Source organism: Anser anser (genome assembly GCF_964211835.1).
Source record: "Anser anser genome assembly, chromosome: 16".
NCBI classification, from domain to species: Eukaryota; Metazoa; Chordata; class Aves; order Anseriformes; family Anatidae; genus Anser; species Anser anser.
In genome coordinates, this window is record NC_139737.1 from 10705138 (window position 1) to 10726564 (window position 21427).

At 56.9% G+C, this 21427-nt stretch overlaps 2 protein-coding genes across 2 annotated transcripts in view; one reads left to right on the plus strand and one right to left on the minus strand.

The window, feature by feature from the left end:
- MATN4 (matrilin 4) overlaps nucleotides 1–5791 on the minus strand; it is a 16031-nt gene extending 10240 nt beyond the window's left edge. Inside the window, exon 1 of the mRNA XM_083801512.1 lies at nucleotides 5667–5791. The gene's annotated coding sequence lies outside the window, so the exon portion shown is untranslated. The remainder of the gene's footprint in view (nucleotides 1–5666) is intronic.
- Nucleotides 1–15246, plus strand: part of RBPJL (recombination signal binding protein for immunoglobulin kappa J region like) — a 19326-nt gene extending 4080 nt beyond the window's left edge. Inside the window, exons 2-12 of the mRNA XM_083801524.1 lie at nucleotides 5644–5710; nucleotides 9653–9778; nucleotides 10770–10840; nucleotides 11066–11181; nucleotides 11949–12123; nucleotides 12586–12723; nucleotides 12930–13039; nucleotides 13252–13392; nucleotides 13710–13865; nucleotides 14044–14147; nucleotides 14598–15246. Of these exons, the coding sequence (XP_083657650.1) occupies nucleotides 5644–5710; nucleotides 9653–9778; nucleotides 10770–10840; nucleotides 11066–11181; nucleotides 11949–12123; nucleotides 12586–12723; nucleotides 12930–13039; nucleotides 13252–13392; nucleotides 13710–13865; nucleotides 14044–14147; nucleotides 14598–14871 (1478 nt within the window). The 3' untranslated portion in view covers nucleotides 14872–15246. The remainder of the gene's footprint in view (nucleotides 1–5643; nucleotides 5711–9652; nucleotides 9779–10769; nucleotides 10841–11065; nucleotides 11182–11948; nucleotides 12124–12585; nucleotides 12724–12929; nucleotides 13040–13251; nucleotides 13393–13709; nucleotides 13866–14043; nucleotides 14148–14597) is intronic.
- Nucleotides 15247–21427: the final 6181 nt, after the last annotated feature.

Consider the following 21427-nt stretch of genomic DNA (forward strand, 5'->3'; position numbering starts at 1 on the left):
TCAGCTGCTCATTAGCACAGCAGAGGGGTGCCGATGCATCCCCTGGCACAGCAGCTCCCTTCCCAGCTTTCTGCACCCCAAGCACGAAGCTCCGGTCTCCTCAGACACCCTGGGTGCCTGCTTGTCCCCAGCCATGTGTCCTTGGGAAGGTCGGGGCTCAGTCCCTAGCACAGAGCTCGTCCTGAGCAGCATGAGAGCGTGCAACCCAGGCTAACTGTCCTGGGGTGCCCCTGCTGCCCTGAGCCCCACATCCACCCTGCGGGCCATTTTGCAGAGCAGGGGAGCATCAGCAAGCACCATTGCGTCAGGACCAGAGAAACAGAATGGATTTCCAGTCCAAAAGCAACAGAGAATAAAAATTTTCCCCCCTTTATAAGACTGGCACGCCCTCGGTCCCTCCCCGACGCACGTGTGGGATAACGAGAGCAGCCTCTTCCCAGGACATCGCAGTGCTCTCCGGTTACAGCGCTCGGCAGCTCGTCTGGGCCAAGTGCCACCTGGAAGGACACGGTGTTTAAGAGACAAGGCTGTGCTTCTCAAACAGCACATCGTGCCTTCAGACCCGACGGGAGGGCTGTAACAGGAAAACCTTGCTGGATGCTGAGGGGACTCCTCTGAGAAAGCCAGTTCCCCATTTTTGAGGCCCATTCCCACGCCCACTGGGGTTAGCACCTTCCCCAAAACACAGAGCAGAGAGATGTTTCTTGCCTGGGTCCATTTTCAGGGTGAGTGGCAGATGTCTGTCTCACATCTTATCCTCATGGATTTAACATCCCACAAGTCCCAACAAGCTTGTGCTATGAGGTGGCATTTGCCACAGCCAGCATTTCCCTTCTGAGGGGAACCCGATGGGCAGAGCATCCCTTTTTGGATGTTCCCCATGACAGCAGGTGTGGTCTTTCTCTGATCTAGTTCTAAAATACGTGCTGTGCTCAGCAGCCGAGCTAGGAGGAACTCCTCTTGTCCAGCCTGCTCTGCTCTGAAACATGTGGTACCTGGGCTGCTGCAGCAGCTGGCAAGAAAATAAAATGCCATCTTCACTTGCACATTAAACGTGGCCTTTGAAAGCACGTGTTAAAGGTGTAGCCAAGAGGGAAACATCAGCTGTTCAGGCAGTTCCGACTGTTCAATCAATCATGTCAAGAGATGGCTCCTGTTGCAGGTTCTCTGTTCTTCATTATCCTTACCCTGCACATGTCCCCTGAGCTGCACACAGCCCTGCTCCTGCCGGGCATCTTCAGCAAAACTGGATGGGCCTTGGAATAATTCTAGATTTTGACGAAGAATAATCACCAGGGGAAATGCTCACCTTCCAGACTCTCTTTCAAAAGCAAATGCTCATCTGCAAACGAGCCCCTGGAGGACAGCTGACCTGAGCCAGGACACTTCAATCCTTGGAGGAAGAGAGGCGTGGGCCATCCAGAAGCTGAGGCAGCAATCCACAGCCCAAGTCCTTGTTCTGAGAGGAAGGTGTTGGAGTGCATTTTTTCCCCAGAAATATGCATGTTCAACCACAAAGGAAAGAAATGGCCCGAAGCAGTTCCTGGGCTGGTGCAGAGTTCATCAGCTGAGCTTCTGATGCAGCAGAGCCGGTGTCTCTAAACACTGAGACTGACAGCTCCTAGCAGGACCTCTGCCTCCCAGATCTGCTGGGACCAGTATCCCCAGCTGACCTCCAGCAAGCTCACAGGGCACAGACAACCGCAGCGAGCGCCTGCTATTTCAGCCCCACAATCACAGATCTGCTGCCTGACCTCCTTCTCTAAATCTTTATATCATATTTCTCGCCCTGGAGACGTGACTCAATGTGTTGGCACACGGAAAGACGCCAGGAGAATATTCTCGTGCCTCCCCGCTTTATTCTGCCCGTCCTGCCACGCGTTTAATTGAAATAGCAGAAAGCGAGGAGCCTTTGGCTGCCACAGGAAAGCATGCAGAGACTTCTCAGCCCTCCTCAAGAGGGAAAAGGTTGAAATATTTGTCTAGATACTTTTCATGTTGAGAATCCCGAAGGCAGCATGGGAAACCTCAGAGCAGCATCGGACACCCCAGCTGATTTCAGCCTTACCCCAGCGTGAGGTTTGCCCTTTTTGGTCAACCCATGAGCAAGTAGCTGAAGTTATCTAATTCTGTTGTGCTTACTGAGTCCTTGCTGAAGGCACCTACGGGCTCATTGATCCCTGGAGACACCAGGAACAGCCCAAAGCCACTTTGCTGAGGTCTGGAGGCCTCAAGAGGCTCTCCAAGGCAAGCCCTACAGTGCAGCGTGAGGAACCAGAGGCCAGGAGACTCCAAGCCGCTCGCTCAAGAGCGGAGCAGGTCTGGGACCTGGGTTGGCTCTCCTACTGGGACAGTGACACAAGGACACATCAGAGAGCAAGGGGAACACACGGCCACGTGCTGGGGGAGCTGGTGGGGCTGCAGCGCTACCAGCCCACTGTCAGCCTCAGCAGCTTAACACCAAAGGTTCAGCAGACAACACGGAAAACGAAATCGAGGAGCAGTTGTGAGATTTCTGCCTGGCATTTGAGTGCAGACAGCAATGTTTTGTGTCACTCTCCTCCTGGCTGGTGCTGTTAAAACCAAAGATGCTGTGAGAAGAGAAGAGCGAGGGGGGTGTTTAATGTGACACTTGGAGGAAGCCGTCCAAGTCCAGCTGCAAGCGTGGGAGCTGTGAGTTTCCAAAGGCAGGGTTTTCCCGTCTTTTCCAGCTCATGGACCCCTGGTAATTTTCCAGCCGCGACAGACTCTTGCACAGTGGGCTAACTGAGCTGACAACAGATCTGCTCCTACCGATTCCTGCTGCGGACCACCTGCAGACCGCAGATCAGGATCCTGCCTTTGTGCAACCAGTGGAGCAGCACGACGCAGCCCAGGGACGGGAAGGCTCAGCCTTTGGAGAGGAACCAAGTCACTGCCACCTCTCTGCAAGGGACCCCAGCTGACCCCCATGGGATGCCCTGATGTGCACCAGAGGGACCAGGGTAGGGATGGATTCACCCGTGCACTCAAGGGCTTGCAAAGGGAGAAATCAGAAGTTTTGGGAAAAAAAGACACAAGCAAAGGCAGAAACATGCTGGGGAAGGAGGATCCCACGTCCAGTGGAAAATGCTGGGTGGGAGAAGCAGCCAGAGAGCCAGAAAAGCTTCAGATGCAGGATCAGGCCAGGGGCACCCTGCAGGGAAGCACTGCCACGGCTGGGCACTGACACCTCCTCTCCTGAGCACGTGCACTCAGCAGGGCTGGCCTTAAACCCTGCACATTTATCCCAGACGGGAGAGCAAACGGAACCCTCCTAACCACCAAATACCCATCGAGGGGCGATTCTGCCAGCTTGCAGCAGGTAACAGAGCACCAAGGCCAGGTCCCTTCACCTGGATGCTCATCGAAACCCTTGTGCAAGCTGGACCCAGGGCTGCGCGAGCTCCCCTACAGCCAGCAGAGCCCCCCTCATCAATTTGCTACTGTTTGGCCCCAAAGCGGAGAAAACAATTTCACGAGGCAATGACGAGGTACAGGAGCTGCTCAGCCTCGTGGCACAGCTGGAAGAAACGTGCAGGACATCTGGCACAAAAGGGACCCTTTCTGGGGGAGCAGAAGTCTCTTTATAAGTCTCTTTATGAGCATCACTCAGTCTTCATTGTTGTGTTTTTCCTGGGTCCCTTTTGTTCAGTTAGGGAGGGTTTGTCCGTAATTTGCATGTGCACGTAGGTACAAACGCTGCTTATCTCTGCCTCTCTCCGTGTTCCAGCCTTATTTATCCAGCATTTGGAAGTGGCATTTTACGAGCACTGAGTTTTTAACAAGGCAGGCACACTGCTCAGAAAGCGAACAAAGGGGCCCCTATTGGAAACTTTAAAAATGTTTAAACAAAGGCTTCTCTTGAAAACCTTTAACCCCTAGTGCCAACCTCATGGGAAATACTAAGTTATGAGCAAGCGGAGCACAAACATCTTCTGTGACCACCGATTGCCTACAACAGGCTGCCTTGTTGGCCACATCTTTTCTGTTCACTACCATCACCAACAGGATTAACTCCCCAGCCCATCTTGTACTAATCCCATAAAATTTATTTAATTCTTCAAGGGAAAAAAAAAAACAAGTCAGAACTTCCACAAAAATGAACAGCAGCTTTTTCCAGTTGGATGCAGCAGTCCCCTGCCTGCTTTGATGGAAAGTGCCATTTTACTACAAACACGAAGATCTCTTGCATGCCCTCCAGATGGGAATTTGTATTTCAGACAAGGCCAGATTTAGCCCAGGAGTTAACTCTGCTCTTCGTATTGCCAAGTCCTGGTGGCAAATATCAGGGCTGAGATGCGAGAGCAGATTACACACATGCGCACACAATTTTTGCCTGTACCAGATGCCAATCTAATGATATTCCCCAAGCAGATTGCAAGAACCTGCTTGTGAAATACTTCTTCTACTTGCTGCCGAGAGCCTACAGGCTGACTGCCTGTGACTGATCACCCCTGTTCTCAGAAAAATAAAAGATAAGGAAAAGCTTTGTTATTGCCACCAAGAGATGCTACAAACGGTCCCACTGGGAGGACTTTGCAGTAACTGTATGCAGTCTGGCCTTGGTGGAGGCAGAAATCCCGTGGGCTTAAGTAGAAGAGGTAAAACTGTGTGAACAGGGTCCTCTCTTGGAGCCCTCTTCCCCCAGCCCCAGTCCCACAAGCAGCAGAGCCCCATCTCCTTGCTCCCCACCGACACCAGGTGGGTGCTCCCAGGACCAGGATGAACTGGGCAGCTCCCTGCTCTGCAGCAACAGCTATCCTCACACCTTCTGGCCAAACGGGGGGAGAAAAATCCCAAGGAGGATACAGACCACCGCACCATGTTACCTGCATGGCCTGGCTCGGCTGCGTGTTGGCACAGATCCGATGAGCACAGAGTAGTCTGATTTTCCAGACAAGTTTTCCCACGTAATTGCTTGCAGCAAATATGCCCAAAGCTATTTTTTTTTCCTGTGCAATGCTCAGGGTTATAAGCCAAAGGTGGGTGATTGCTCATACAAACATGTTTATGGGTATGCACAAACAGAGCTATGAGCATGCACGGCCCCAATTTTCCAGTCATGCAGAAGGGGTGCAGAACAAACTTCGGGCACACTTCTCAGCGTATCTTTTGGCAAGGTCTAGCTCTCCTATTGCTCGGTGCGCTTCGCCCAGGTGTACAAGACCTTATTATTCTCTGCTAAAAGAGATCCTCACTTGTATAAGCAAGAACCAGCCCCAGAGCTAGGCAAAAGGTGAGCAGAGCGCACAGACTGCAAACTGCGCCATCCCTGTGGCAGGGAATGCCCCCATCCTCCCCGCAGGTACCGAGAGCAGAGTGGGGGCTGCTTTCCACAGCGGGGTGCTGTGACCCCAGCACCCACACCCCGCACCCCCAAAAACCAGCTGGGACAGCAAGTGCTGGCACCACAGAAAGGGAAAAGCATACAGGTGGCGGAGCTCAACAAGCGCACTTTTGGGGGGAAACCCCCAAAACCAGTGATAATCAGGGGATCAGCGCCACCCTCCCGAGGGGGCACAGCGCTCCCTAACCCCCCCAGCCCAGGAGGAACCCCCCAACCTCCACCGCCCGCGGGGTCGGGGCTCACCCCATCCCCATCCCCTTTTCCCCTCCCCGCAGGTGCCGTGGAGCCCCTCACTCACCCGTACCGGCCTCAGAGCCGCTCCCCGCCGCGGTACTGGCTCAGGTACGGCGGGGGCTGCGCGGGGGCTGCGCGGGGGCTGCGCGGGGGCTGCGGGGCTGCGCGGCGGCGCCGGGAGCGGCATTTAACGGGGCGGGGGGAGGCGGGGCGGGCCCGGCCCGGCCCGGGATAGCGCGGGTGGGGCCCCAGCCCCGGGGCTGGCGGCCGGGGGCGAGCGGGAGCCGCGCAGGTGGGAGCGGTGGCGCCGGGGAAAACGGCGGGGTTTGGGCGCAGCCCCTGCCTGCACGGCACCGGAACGGCCAGCGAGAGGCTTCCTCCGTTTGGGTTTTGGGGGGGTTGTTTATTTTTTGTTTTATTTTGGTGTGGTCTTTTTTTTTTTTTTTTTTCCTGTATTTTGGGTTGGGTTATTATTATTTGTTTGCTCCTCTGCTGGCGGAGTGCATGAACCATAAAGTCCAAAGGTCCCGGAAAACAGCCCGAAAGCTCCTCGTGTCCTTCCCTACAAACCCCCAGAGACCCGGGAGCTCGGGGAGCTGGGCTGGAAGCAGGGAGCTGAACCTGGTCCAGCTCCCCGAGGACAAGTGATGTGCGGGGCTGTAGCCCTGGGGAGCATCGTCATTAAACGCCCTGGAACAGAGCTTCCCAGTCCTCCACCACCTCTCAGCACTCGCATCATCTCCTTGGTGGCAGGAACCACCGTTAGTGCTTCACAGCACCGAGCTTTAATGCTTTAGCAGCACTTTCCGCCTTCCCCACGCTAACACAAACAACAGCAGGCGGATCAGAGTAAGGAGACCCCAGCAAACCACCCCCGTTATCTGAGCTTTCTCGCAGTCGAGGCGATGCTGCGGTACCAAACATGGGCCTTTGGGCACTGCCGGGGCGGTGGCGGGGCAGGAGCACGCCGTGGGTGACCACCCTGCCTGGCCCCCGCTCCCCCACAGCTGTCCTGCCTCCCGTCCCCGGCTGGTGTTTGCCGTTGGTGTGGTCGAGAAATCCCCCAAGCCCAGAAAAGGCTGAATTTCGCTTGTGTGTGCAGCAACGAAAATATAGGATTTATAAATACCCGTGCATATACAAGGGCTTGTGGGTTGGGTTGGTCTGGATTAAAGGAGGTATTGAAAAATGAGGGAAGCCAGAAACTGCAGGCTTCTCATTTCTGTGATTTCTAATGGCTTTTCCTTTTGCATAAACATCACGCTGACTCCATACCCAGGAGCACTGCAGGCTTTTTCTCCCCTGCTCTCTACGAAATATAACCCAGACCTCTAAAATGGATATTCTTTATTAGGACATTCGGTTTTCCCCAGCCACAGGAAAGAACAATTGCACTCTGTGGCACCAAGTCGCCAGCAAGCTGCAGGGCAGCTGTGCTCTGAGCAAGGCAAACGACAGCTCCTTTTGGGGTTGAAAGGCAGAAAATTAATGCTGTGCACCTGGATCAGTGTGCACTCCAGGATAGCATTAATGTGAGTTAAGGTTCTCATCTACACAGTGACTTGAAGACCTCAAACAAGAGCTGATGGTTGGTATTTAGGTCTCCCGAGTCAGGCACTTCCATTCTCAGCAGGACCCCGAAAACTGGCACCCATCCTCTGCAGGCTGAGCCGGTGAGTGTTGGGGAAGAGCACGCACCGCATCGCAGCCAGGGCTGGGGAGCAGTGGCAAGGGGGGGTCTGGTTCTCCCAGTGCCCTCACGTGGGTGTTCTGCTCTTGGGGTCACCCAAGGGTGCGAACACGGGGCGGTGCTGGGCTTCTCTGCCCTACCTGCCCTCGCAGAGCAGGAGGCAGTGAGGAGACCAGGGGGTGTCCACACCAGAGCTGGTCCAGCCTTGTGTCTCCCACGGAAAGCACGCGGGGCTCTGCTTCTCCTTTCCTGCGTCCTGGCCCATGCACAGCAACGCTGTCAAGGCTTGCAAGCACACACGGAGTCTGGGTGCTGTCACACCCCTCACTTCGGGCAGAGCCACCCCAGAGCCACCCCTACAACATCTCCAGGTGTAAGGGACCTGCAGGGATCATCCCATCCAAGCACACCTCAAAGCACACCCGCTCCTGCAGCACATCCAAACCCACCAGGCTTAAAGCAAGAGAAGAGCCCCAGCACTGCACAGCGCCAGGCTGAGCACGGAGAGGGAAAGGCTTACAAAAATCAGCCAAGGAAAGGGGTCGTGGCCCGCAGAGCCGAGGAGGCAGGGCCTCGCTCTGCCTCTGCATAATGCCCAACTTTGTGCAAGAGCGTTTGATTCCCAGCTGGGAATTGCGGCTCTGAAAAGGAGGCTGTTAGCGCGGGCTGTGAGAGCCCGGCCCGCGTGGTGCTGCTAACATGACACTGAACTAACACTGCACTACAATCAAAGCATTTTAATAATTTAATATAATAAATGTCAGAGGGAGTGAATAATTCCCTGTAACCCTGCAGAGGCTGGAGGTGCCAGAAGGAGCCAAGTGGGTACCGAGCAGCATACCGAGCCGCTTTAGCAATAGCTCTTTGACTTGCTGAAGGCAAATCTAAACCAGATGATGGATGCTGGGTGGTCGGCTCCTGGTCAGAATGGTGAGCACTGTTCAGAGGGGTGTCACTCAAACAATTTAACCCCCAGATTTGGGCAGCAATGGCTGCAGAGAAAGGAGAAATTAAACTCCCCAAGTTTCTGGGTAGCCCTTCCACAGCTAGACATCAAATCTGGAGAACCACAGTCTGCTTACCTGCCGTTGGTGTGCACGTTCCTGCACTAAGCAGCAAGTAGCACGTGGATAATTATTCCAGAAGTCTCCAACAAGACCTGTGCAGCAGCCCCCGTGCCTCTGGCATTACGCAGGGATGTGACGGTATGGAGCGATGATACGTGCACAAGCCCAGCCCTGCCCCGAGCTGTTGCTGCAGGAAGCTCTGCAAAGCAGGTGTTGCTGCCGGCCACGCTGTCAGCACACGTCTTAATCCACATTTTTTGGCAATTTGCTGCCAAACACTCCCTGCCGATGGGTGAAGCCGAGGGGCTGCCTCCAGCACCAGCCCAGCTGCTCCCAGGCAGCCCTGAGCTCTGCCATGGGCACCCAGCGGGGTGGGGGGCACCCAGTGGGGGACATGGAGCTGACACCCGGCCGGACCCAAAGCTGCGCTCCTCATTTGGCACTGAACACTGAGCGATGGGACCCGCAGGGAAAAAAAAAATAGAAAAAAATAAATCAGGCACGGAGCCTGGTTCATTCTTATGTTTGCCTGAGCAAGGATACAAACCACTCAGTAGAAAGAAGGGTTGGAGAGAAGGTTTCAGCAAACCAGGGGGTAAAGCTCGACTTGGGGCACTGGGGCACAGGGCAGCAAATTCAGCCTGGATGGCTGAATTCAGCAAATTCAGGGTGGCAGCTGGTGCTGTGGATGGCACCAGTGCCAGCCGTAAATCTGCTTTTGGCACAGCCCCGTTGATTTATGCTTGCTGATGATGTATTAACGCATGGAGAATCGAGGTTATATTGCCCATCTCATAACCAAACAGGGCAGCGATGGGAAACTCTGCGGACAGCAAAGCGCCGGGTCCCTGCGGGACTATCTGCCAACAGAGGAGGCACTGGGGAAATACTTGTTTGTATGGGAGGCGTGCTCATCTTCACGTACAGACAGGAAAGCATCGGCTTCATTCACAGCGTGGGAAAGCTGGAAGTGAAGGGTTGGAGGTGTCAGGCTAATTGTAACGTGGTCCCTCAGGTCCCACGGCAGAGGAGGACACCTCGGGCTCGGACCCAGCCAGCCTGTCCCTGCCCGACCGCCTGAGCCAGCAGAGTTAAAGGGCAGGTGCCTGGGAACTGCTCCCAGTTACCAGGGCAGAAAGCCTTGATGTGGCCCTAAAAACCCTCCCGGTGCCTCTCGGTGCCCAGCTGCGTGGTGCAGGGAGCTGAGGGCTGGGTTCGGGGCTGGTACCATTTGCTAGCGAGGTGAGGAGCCCAGTCCGGGTGTTGCAGTGCTGTGGGACCTCTGTCTCATAGATCCAACCCCTACCAAGCCAACTTGCTCCGAGACGGCGTGCGGAGGTACCTGCAGCTGCCGGCAGACCAGACAGTACTCATACTGCACGCAAAGGTCGCCCAGAAGTCGTATGGCAATGAAAAAAGGTAAGAGTCTTCATGGGCTGAGCAGCACGAGAGGGCACCTTCACCCCGACTCGCACCAGTGGGCAATCCTCCCGCCGGGTTCCTCCCAGGGACAGGAGGTCAGAGGGATGGGGAAAAAAAAAGAAAGAAGCTATTCAGGTCTCACCCTCTCAGCATGAAATTGCAAAGAATAAGAAGAGAGGTCAGTGTTTTAAGTGCTCTGGATATCGTCTTAACATCTGAACGGCCACACTGGGACGTCTCCATCAATGCCCACCGTCTCCCCAAAGCTGCTATTTTGGACAATCCTCCCCACATCGCAAGAACACCTTGAGGTTCTGGCTCGGATCTCCAAAATTGCTACTCCCGGGCAGCGACGTCAGCATGTGGCACCGGAGTGTAATTAATCCTCCATTAACCCTTGTGATATAAATAATCCTCCCTTATTACCGAGCAGCTTTGAGGTGACAGGCTCTGCCTCGAAGGCTGAGCTGCACCCAGATGAATGGGGCTGGGGCTGTTTTTTCCTTCGTGTTGGGATTCAGGGTCCAGAGCCTGGGGGATTTGTATAAATAAATCCGTAGCCCAGCACTTTAGGGCCCCAAAATATCACCCGCTCCTGCACTGCTCGTGTTTTACCCAGTATGAATAGAGGATGAATTTGTGCCATTCACCCAAGTGCAAAGACAGTGGAAACCCAAATAAAACACAGGAAAATAGGTTTCCAAAACCCCGCACATAGATTTATTTGCGTTGGGCTCTGAATCTGGCTGTGAATGCAAACTCTGTTCCTGAGCTGCCGAAACTCTGCATTCCAGGCGGGCAGAGAGCGGGGGCCTGACCCCGGGGGCTCAGCTGGGGGGGCTGCAGCACCCAGCACCCACCAGCAGCACCCAGAGGTGCGGCAGCGGCACCATGCTGGCTCCGCAGGGGTGCCCGAAGCCACACCTTGAGCCAAGCACCGTCTCTGGGTGTTTGAGTGCTGTCAGGAGGGGCCTTCTTGTCTCCACAGGTTTTTCTGCCCCCCGCCTTGCGTTTACCTGAGTGGGCCGGGATGGAAGTTAAAGCAGGAGCAGCTAACAGGTACGTGTGGGGTGGCAGCCCCAGACCTCTCCCGGCGAGCCATCCTCCACCTCTGCAAAGGGAAACGCATCCTGATTATTATTTCTGTGCCCCCCAAGCTCCTCATTCCCTGAGCTGGCCCCTCTGCAGTACAGACCTGAGCAGGCAGCAGCCTGGGCCACCCCAGGAGGAGCCCCAGCAGGTGCCAGCGTGGGGCTGGAAGGTTTTTATCCCCGTCTCTTCCAGCCAGGGACCTGGGAGAGGCGGGTTTCCGCGTGTGGGGGTACATGGGGCTGGACAGCATGGGCAGCAGCCTGATGGAGACGCAGAAGCTGAGCTTCGAGGAGCAGCCGGACTCAAAGGTAAATTGAGGGCTTGCAGCCTGCTCCGCTGGGGATGTTCTGTGCGGGGTTAGCCCTGCAGTGCCCGCTCCCCATGGGCAGGATCCGTCCTTCTCACCGCCTTTCCAGGTCTGTGCAGCCCTGGGGCAGGCTGATTGCCAAAAATCGCACAGCTTCCCCAGCCCGTTATGCGCTCCCGCTGAGCAGCAGCGCGGCTTATCGCGAACTGAAAGCCTGCCCTTTCATTTGTGGGTAAACAGCAAAGGAAAACACCGCTCAGTCCCAAAGTTCAAGAGCTTGAGAGGAGACCCAGCATCTTTTGATAGGGGAAAAAACTGTTATCTGGGGTCCCTGAAGAGTGCGGGGTCTGTGTTGGGCCAAAAACATCACAAAAAGAGCTTTGTTTGCAGCACTCGAGGTGCTGCTAGAGCACGGCGTATCAGCCCTGCCAGAGCCAGCACGGTGGGGAAACCGAAAACCCAGGGCGATCCCTCATGTTACGCGGGATAAATCACACGCGAACATTAATTTCCATGAGGAATTCTCTGCCCCCTGTGTAAATAAAGCCTCTGCCGATTCCTGGCTCTTCACCGCACCTGTAATAACATCTCCGGCCGTTTCCCCCTGTAAATGAACCCGGGGCTCTTTGAAAGGGCGCTATTGTCCTGCGGGGACGCCTTGCCCGGGCTGGTGGTGAGGAAGGTGAGGAGGGCGAGGAAGGCTGGAGGGGCTCGGGCCATGCCCACTGCCCCCAGCCCACGCTTGGCTGCTCCTCATGCCCCCCGCAGGGCTTCGGCTGCGCCAAGGCGCTGTACATCTCGGACGCGGACAAGCGCAAACATTTCCGCCTGGTCCTGAAGCTCTTCTTCAGCAACGGGCAGGAGATCGGCACCTTCCACAGCAAGCTGATCAAGGTCATCTCCAAGCCCTCGCAGAAGAAGCAGTCGCTGAAGAACACGGACTGTGCGTACGGGAACGGGTCTGCTGGGGGGTGGGATGGGATGGGATGGGATGGGATGGGATGGGATGGGATGGGATGGGATGGGATGGGATGGGATGGGATGGGATGGGTGCTCACATCTTGCCTCCAAAGCAGTCAGGGCTGATCCAAAGCCCATGGGCACCCTCAAAAAAGAATGCATGTGGGCATATTGATGTCCATTTTCCAAAGGGTTGACCCACTGCAATTTGTAGGGCTTTGGTGCTAATGTGCTCCCCACCCCGTGGGCTTCACCTGCACCTCTGGGAGGTGCGGCTGGGCTGCTGCTCACACAAAGAGAATGGCAGATGGAAGTGCTGCTTGCTGCAGTGCTGCTCACCCCAGTAACCAGGACTCGTCCTCCCCGGTGCCACCAGAAGCAGCAGGGCTGTAGCCTGAGCCCCGAGCAAGCTGGCCAACGCTAACCCAGCCACCTCCCCCTGCAGTGTGCATCTCCTCGGGCTCCAAGGTGTCCCTCTTCAACCGCCTGCGCTCCCAGACCGTCAGCACCCGCTACCTCTCCGTGGAGGGGGGAGCCTTCATCGCCAGTGCCAGGCAGTGGGCGGCCTTCACCCTACACCTCGGTAAGGAGCCTCATGGGGCTCACACCAACCATGTCCCTGCGCGGTACCACATCCCAGCCCTGCTGGGTGCTGGCCTCCCAGCCAGGTCTCTCCAAGCAGTGAGCACCTGTGGTGCAGATAAAGCCATAAAAAAAGCACTGTGGCTGTGGCCAGACCTGCTCCCTGCTGCTCGTGGCACTGACTCTGCCTCTCTCCTTCCCCCGAAGCCGATGAGCGCTACAACCGGAGTGAGTTCCCCCTGCGGGAAGGGTACATCCGCTACGGCTCCGTGGTGCAGCTCATCTGTACGGCCACTGGTGTCACCCTGCCTCCCCTGGTAAGCCTCAGTCCCCACGGGGCTTGGGTGGCAGGGACCTGAGCAATGGGTACAATCCCCAGGCCCATGCTGCTCTCCTGCTCCTCTGAGCCCAGGGTCTCGCAAAGGGCAATGTGTGCTTCATCCCTTCGCTTCCTCCTCACGGGGGCACAGCCTCCCTCGGGGCAGGGGACTCACCAGCCCCATGCTGAGCAGGTGCCCCTGCCCTGCAGATCATCCGGAAGGTGAGCAAGCAGTACGCCATGCTGGACGTGGACGAGCCCATCTCCCAGCTCCACAAATGTGCCTTCCAGTTCCAGGGCAGCGACCGCATGTACCTGTGTCTGTCCACAGAGAAAGTCATCCAGTTCCAGGTACGAGGGGCTGAGGACCCCCAGGTGCTCCATATCCAGACTGCTCCACTTGGTTGCTCTTTGGGAGCGGGTCACGGGGAGGGGGAGGTCTGCCACCAACCGGGGTTGCCTCCGAATTAAGCTAAGAATCACTGCAGAACCACCTCCCTCCAGCCTTCGTGGGAAACTCATCACCGAGGTGTTTGCAAAGCATCTCAATCCCCATTTATAGCAGAGGCACCGGCACTCGCTGGCACCAGGCAGAAGCCAGGCGTCCTTGGCCCTGGTCCCTTACTGTCCCCACCATGACATTTACAGAGCTGTGACCCTCTCCACAGGCGTCTCCGTGCCCGAAAGAAGCCAACCGGGAGCTGCTGAACGACGGCTCCTGCTGGACCATCATCGGCACCGAGATGGTGGAGTACACCTTCAGCGAGAGCCTGGCCTGCGCCCGCGAGCCCGTCAGCCCCGTGCCGCTCATCGCTGCCCTGCAGGTAGGCAGGGCTCCGGCTGTGGGACGCCTTTTGGGGCACCTCCATCCCCAGAGGGCTCCTCTGCTCAGTTTCTCTTGGCGTGGGGATGTGGCGAGGCCGCTGCCCTGTTCCTCGGGGCTCTGCGCGGGGCCGGGGCGCGGGGCAAAGCAGCCGGTGCCGTAACGCACTGCCGCCGCAGCTCACCGGCGGCGGGGACGTGGCCATGCTGGAGGTGCAGGGCGAGCATTTCCACGCACACCTCAAGGTCTGGTTCGGAGATGTGGAGGCGGAGACGATGTACAGGTAAGGGTGGAAAAAGGTGGGGGTAGAGCTGGTGGGGGAGCCTCTGGGTCAGGCACAGCGGTGCCTGCGGGATGTGCTATGCAGGCCATGTGGGATGTGGCTGCCAGCCTGGGCGAAGGGGGCACTTGCACCGCCCGTGCTGCAGGACCAAGCTAGAGCATTGCACTGAACAGTGGGGAGGGCTGTGGGGGGGTTTGGGGTCGCTGCCCACCTCGCTGCTGCTTGGCTGGGTGCACGGGTGCTGCTCCTGGTGTGGGAGGGCTGTGCTGTAGGGGTGGCTGGAGGCCATGGGGACCCCAGGGGCTGAAGACAAGCAAGGAGCCCTGGCAGAGGAACAAAACAGGTGGGAGGAGAGAGGAGAGCGGCTGGAGACTTCCCGCTGAGCCCCAGGTTGGAAGTGATGTGTCTTCCAGGTTATTAAAGCACATTTTCTTCATGCACTGCTCCCAGGAGCCCCAAATCCCTGGTGTGCGTCGTCCCCGATGTCTCCGCCTTCGGCAGTGACTGGAGGTGGCTGCGATACCCCATCACAGTCCCGCTCCTGCTGATCAGGGATGATGGCCTCATCTACTCCAGCTCGTTCACCTTCACCTACACCCCGGAGCAGAGCCTCCTGCCGGGACAGCCGGTCCCCTCAGACGTCCCGCAGGACTCGGACAAACTGCTCGACAGCATCCACCAGGAGTTCACCAGGACCAACTTCCACCTCTTCATGCAGAGCTAGCGAGCGGGGCCGGCAGCGCTCCGCCTGCCACCGGCCCTGGGGACAGGAGCTTCCCTGAGCCACATCTGCAGGCTGGGGTGGCCCTGCCCGAGGGTCCTCCCCATACATCCACTGCCCACCCGTTACCTGACCCACCGCCTTCTCTCTTCTCATGGCAAGGTCTCGCCCTGGTGAGATCTCACCTGAGAGCACCAATAAATCATGCTTCGAGGACTCTTTACTGATTCTATTGCTTCTTTGCTGGCCTTCAGGATTTACCTCCCGTGCTGGCACAGAACATTGCGGCTCCCCTGATGTCCCCGGTCCATATATTCAAAGGCCAGGAGCGACAGGGATGAATGCAAGTGACCTTAAATGTCATTGATTGATACCAGGAGACCCTGCACCACTTCTGTGCTTTTCAGTAACGAGGAGCTGGTTTCCAGCAGCTGAATACCCAGCACCAGATTTTTTTATTTTTTTATTTTCCATTAGAGGCCCAAATGGGGGAATTTCAAAAGGAAAAGGGAAAGAAAGAGAGAAACAGTTCAGTGTGAAACCCAGCCCTTTCCTAGCTGTCATGGCTCTCTGAGCTCCGTTGTTTCACGCGCACATGCGGTGCAAGGCTGGAGCCAGCAGGAAGCTGCTGATCTAAAGAGGCCATAAAAAGGAACCGGGTTTCTTGGAGCTGGACCCGAGTGCTACGCAGAGTGGGGCTTACAGCGTTATTTAGCCTTCAGATCTCCGTGGCATCAAAGGAGCTACGGTGTACCTAGAAATCGTGCTGCCCTGGCAGTTCTGAGCTGGGGTTAGAAACAAGCTGGGTGCCAAAACCGCAGAGGTTTTGAACCTGTGCTGAACTCAGCAGCACTGAGGGGAACAGGGGCAGCCCTGAACAGCGCGGGGCACACACTGCCTCTGGCTCAGTGCCCAGGCACCCCCTGCCTTTTTTGGGTGGCAGCACCTCCCCAAGGCCCCCAGCAGTCTGGAGATGGGGCTCCTTCTCCCCCCAAACCCACGCAGGGTTAGAAGCTGCTGCAGACACCACTGTGTCTGTGCGATTGCATCACCGGGGCTGCAGCTGGTGGAGGAAAGAGGCAGGAGAATGTTACAGCCACCCACACAGAGCTACAGCCACCCCACCAGCCCCTGCTCCCCTGCAAATCTCCCTCGGCTAATGGAACTGAGGATGCATGCCAAGAAAAACCCTTTAATCAACCCCATTGAAGACAAAATGCCTGAGCTGAGGATTCCTCCCAGCTCCCCAAAAGCATTTCCTCTCCTATGTCCACAGAGAGCTCGGGGGAAGGATGGGGCCAAGCGTTTCAGCCCATGCCTGCATCCCAGCCCCTCCTCCCCGTGTATAATTCCCGTTTTATGAATGGAAAGTGCCCTCCGCTATATTTAGCAGCAGCCCAGCCCTGGAGGCAGGAGGACTTGTTGACTTCAAGGGCTCTGAACAAGCCTGTGTTGTTGTGTTTACGGCACGAGGCTTCGCTGGAGAGGCCAAGAAGGCACCGAGCGGCTCATTCCTGAAGCCTGCTGGATTCAGCAAACATCTGCAGTAATTTAAGGCACATGGGGAAAGGGAAGATGGGAGGGCTGGGGGAGCCTTGGGGGAACCGTGGTGGGACTCTCCTCCATCCCCCCAGAAGCCAGCCATGGGTTGCATCTATCCGGGGCTCTGCATTTCCCAGCAGGTCCCACAAGCGGAAAGGGGCAGCTTTGCAGCTCTGGGAGGAGTCGCTTCCCCGAGCATATGCTCCATGCCTGGGCTGGTAGCATTGTCAGAGCTGTTTATTTCCATAATCCCCAATTAACACAAACTGTCTCAGACAGGCGCCAGCCACCCGGTTGTGAAGTCTCGCTCACCAGCAAGTCAGCAGCACCCGCCTCTGCTGGATCACTCAGGGACCCCGCACACATGGGGACGCACACGGATTGTCCCCACGGGCCCTAGTGGAGCTGCTCTGGCATCTCTTGTGCTCCCGAGCCACGTTATGGACTATCTGAGTTACACATACAGGCTTTTCCCCATCCCCAAGGTGGCCAGAAATGTGGGTTTAAAAGGAAGAATGAAAGAACTTTCATATCACCCCAGGAGGTGCAAAATTACAAAAAGCATCACATGTTTTTAGGGACACTCAGAATAACTTACACCGTGGGTGGCCATGGTGTAGGGTGAGCATCCTCGGGTGATGGCAATGCCCAAAGGCAACGGGAAATCACAGCAGCAGCGCCCTGCTCCTGCTTCAGTATGGTGATGGGCGCTTTATATATATACATTTAAATATATATACATTTAAATATATATGTATATATATATATAAACAGGTCCTGAAGGTGTTAGCACCTTCAAAACCATCAAGAGGAAAACAAAATCTTGGCTTTCTCCCCCCGAAACACCTTTCTGAAGAACATCAAGAGTGGCTGCTGCCACCTAGCGAGCCAGCACACGGCTGCAGCCCGGCTCCGACGGATTGCTGTTTTTTTTTTTAAACATGGACCCGTTGCATTTTGCCCCAAACCACGCAGCAGGTTCGGGGAGTGTTTTGTTTTGTTTTGTTTTGTTTTGTTTTTCCCAAATAATGCCCCGAGGGGGAGGAAGGGAGCACAGCACAGAGCCCGGCTAATGGCAAGCAAGGGCTGGTTGCGGCACTGAGCACCCCACGCCCTGCAGCCCCGCGTTGCTGCAGGATCCGTCCCCGCACCCCACAAGGACAGTCCTGCCCTGCCCCACATCGCACCCACTGCTCGGGGAGCGAGAGGCAGCTGTGGTCCCCCAGGAGCATTCATCTCCTGCTCACCCAGCTCGCATCCAGCCCACCGACACCGCTCCCTGAGCCCAGGTGGCCGGAGGGCTGGCTTGATCAGAGGGCAGTCGGAGGTTTTCCAGCCTATAGAAAGGCTGGAAAAAATGGATTTAAAGAGGATTTTGCATCTCTCTGAGCGTGAGGGGTGGGCAGAGAGGGGAGGCTGGCCAGGGGAGGCTGCAGGAGGGCGGCTGGCCGGTGCCAGCAGGGCTCAGTGCAGGTGGGCTTGCTGCCAGCCCTGGTTGTGACCCAGCGAGGTGTTTGCATTGGCAGGGGCAGCCCAGGGCAGGTCCCACTGCTGTCACAGCTCTGTCACCTCCAGCCTTGAGGTCACAGGGGGTGGCAGCCCCCCCCCCCCAGAGGACAGCAGGACCACGGCGAGCATCCCCTGGGACCCCACATTGGGAAGGGCTGCAGCAGCCAGCGCTGGAGACACGGGGAACGCGGGGCCACCACCACCAGAGCAGCTGCCCCTGCACCCCCAGCCACGCTGTTTGGTGTAAATCTCACCCCAGGAGGGTGAGGATGTGGGGATGCAGCTCTGCCCATCAGCAGGGGGAAAGGTGCAGATAAAAGTGCCTTTCTTGGAAGTTTTGTGCTCCTGACACCCAGGGCTGGCGTGGTGAATGAGCAGACCTCAGCCAAAGCTGAACCAAGGGGCTGGTTCCTGCACCACAAGCCCAAACCCTGCCTCCATGCCAAGCCCCCACGCTGGTCCCAGCCCCACCCTGCGGACCCCAGCAAGTTCCCCTCATCCCAGCAGCCCCCCAGGGCACCCCCGGCCCCAGGCAGTGGAGCTGCATGTATGGGGCTGTAGGTTTGTGCAGTGCCCAGAAAACCCGTGCTGACTTTATCCTTTTTCTGGCAGAACGATAAATAAGCCAGCTGGGCAGCAGGATGCAGAACGATGCCAAGGCCAAAATAAGCTGGGCCAGGCTGCTGAGGAATTGCAATTACCTGCTCGAGAGACTCTGAGCGCATCGGGAACGGCCCAGGTGTGTGGCACCACTGGCCAGGCTCAGAAAACCCTGAAGCTGTATTAAGGACAGAGAGGGCTGGGGACATCCATGTGTGCCTGTGTCCCCCTCGGTGCCAGGTGGGGGTGTTGTTAACCCCATCCCTAAATGGGCCGTTTGGAGACCACCACGCCTCTGTGCCCACGCTCCAGGCACTCAGCCTTGTCCATGCAGCCAAAAGCCTTGTGGAAAATCAGGGTTCGGGTTGTTTCTTTTTCCCTAAAATGAGAAAAAACAGGTTTTAAACAGGCTGCCTCCTGGCAAGCTCCATACTCCCTGCAGTGCGGGGAAGGACTGAGCCCCGGAGCTGGCAGCATCCCGATGGGATGCAGAAGAGGACAGGACAGGGCCTGGTGGCTGCACAGGGGCTTGGGGCAAGCAGAGCCGCGCTGTGGGGCTGGACATGGCTCCCAAAACCAGCCCCATGCCGCAGCACAGCGGGGGGAGCCAGGCTAGCAGGGCAGGATGGAGGGAGCTGGCAATCTGCTTTGATCCCTGTCTCAGAAGAATCACCCTGATGGTTTTCTCAGGGTTCACTGGGAAGGGAAAGTGGGTTTTTAAACAGTTTATATAAACAACCGGGCTTGAAAAACGCAGGCCTAATTTCCATGCACTGTTGCTGTAGTTATGCATGCAAACCAGCAGACAATTACAGAGCGGGTAGGCTCAGCGCTGAGAAAGAAATCACGGGGTGCAGCTCCTGCCTGGGAGCCCGTGAGGACTCGGGGAGGGAGCTGCGGGGTGCCTCGCTGGGACCCCACCAGGCTGCAGGCACGTGCCCCACACAGACCTGCAGCAGCACAAACAGGGTGCAGGACTGGGGACCGAAATCTGAAACTGGACTTGTCTCTGGCCCTGCTTTGTGCTGGGGAGCTGCAGGGGGCACAGCCCCAGGCAGACATCGGTGCCCCTCACCTCCGTGTCAGGGCCTGTCTTGAGAGCCCAACCCAGCTGGTTCCTGCAAAAGGGCCGGGGATCTGGATGGGTGCTGGGCTCTGCAGGATGGTGCTGGAGAAGCAGCAGCAGCAACTGGAGGGCTTCGACCCAAAGGGATGTGTCCCTGCTCCCTGCAACCAGGACAGGTGCTGGCCCGGCAAGGACGGCTGGGCAGTGCCAGGATTTTGGGGTGTGGGCTGAGTGGGAGACATGGACCAAAAAAAAAATAAAAATACAGAGAATTAATGAGAATTAAACAGAGAATTAAAGACTGGGCCATCCACCCGGTCACCATCCCCTTGCACCCCACGTGTGTGCATGCGTGCACGCAGCCCCCCAGGGCTGTGCCGGAGGGACCAGGCAGGGCTGAAGGGCTCTTTGTTCCCCGCTGTAATTATACCTGAGCGGGTAAGCAAAATGTGCTGAAAACTCCTCACCGGGCGTTTCTGCAGGGAGCCGCGGCTCTCAGCCCAACACTGGCCCCATTGTTCCCTTGGTGTGCTCCGGGCCCACCTCCACTCCCCGCTTCCCTGCCTTTCCTCGAAGTAATCAGTCCGTGATTAAAAACCGGGTCTTTTCCCTCGGCAATGTCAACATTGGGCAAAACGCCCTGAAACTCCCTCCTGCTGCGGCTCCCTGTGCTGGGAGGGTGGCAGTGTAGGGACAAGGGCACACCCCTGGGTGAGATTTTTGGCACTGGGAGCACCCCGGCTCCCCTGGGGCAGTTTGAGCTCACCAAAGTGGGAACACCCCCAGCACCCCCACCCCTCGTGCCAGCCTGGCTCTGGGGACAGCTGGACTCGTGTCCATCCCTGTCCATGCCAAACCCCACTGAGCTCTGGGGCTGCCCGTGCCCTGCCCTCGGGATGCAGGGCAGGATGGAGCTGTGGCTGCGATGCGCTGCTTTCCAGCACCAAACTGGTATTTGGTGGTGCAGCTCTACCCTGTCCCTTTTGAGATACCTCCTCCCAAAGGCAGATGGCAAAGCTCTTGAGTGTTTGTGCACTGCTTGTTCCCAAAGCAATGCCCGAGCGCAGAGCTCACCAGCAGCTTACCCCTGGGAGCAGAGGCTGTGGCTGATGGCTGCCTCTGGCTCCTCCATGGGGCAGGGGACAACGCAGCACCCTGCCCCTCGCACTGGTCCCTGCAGGTTGTTTCAAAATTAGGCAGCCCCAGGCTCTGCATTTAGGCTGTGCTTCTGCCTTCTTACAGCTAATCCCTTCCTGGGACCAACAAGGCTTTAAAGCTTTCCCCACCCACACTTTTCCCCAGCCATCAATATTTCAGCAGAGCAGAAATCCCTGCCCCTTCTGCTTTCCATTTCCCTCGCACGAGGCAGCCTGCCCCAAATCCCACCCTACTGCTTGGGACCCGCGGTCGGGCAGGGCCATGGAAGCCCCCGCTGCTCTTCTCATGTCTTCTGCAAGTGGATTGATCCTGTGGGTCCTGGGCAGCTTTCGGAGCCCAGGCCCCATCTCTAACTGCGACCAGGAGCTTTGGCGTGTGACAGGTAAAGCCTCGCTGCTGCTTATCCCTCGTCTCCGACTCCTGCCCACGACGCACGCTCACCCGGGCAGCCCAGCTGGGGTCACCCCGATGATGCTCATCCCACCTGGGTGCTCGGGAGCTCATCGCACCCCCAGCTCAGCACCTCTTCCTGCTGAGGGCTCAGAGGCTTCATCTAGGGTCGAGATTCTTGCAAAGCACTGAAGAAAAAGAACAAATAAAATAATAATAGTAATAATCATAATAATAAGAGTAAAAACCTTCTTGCCAGCTGCCTGGATTGCGGAACAGCATCAGCACGACCAC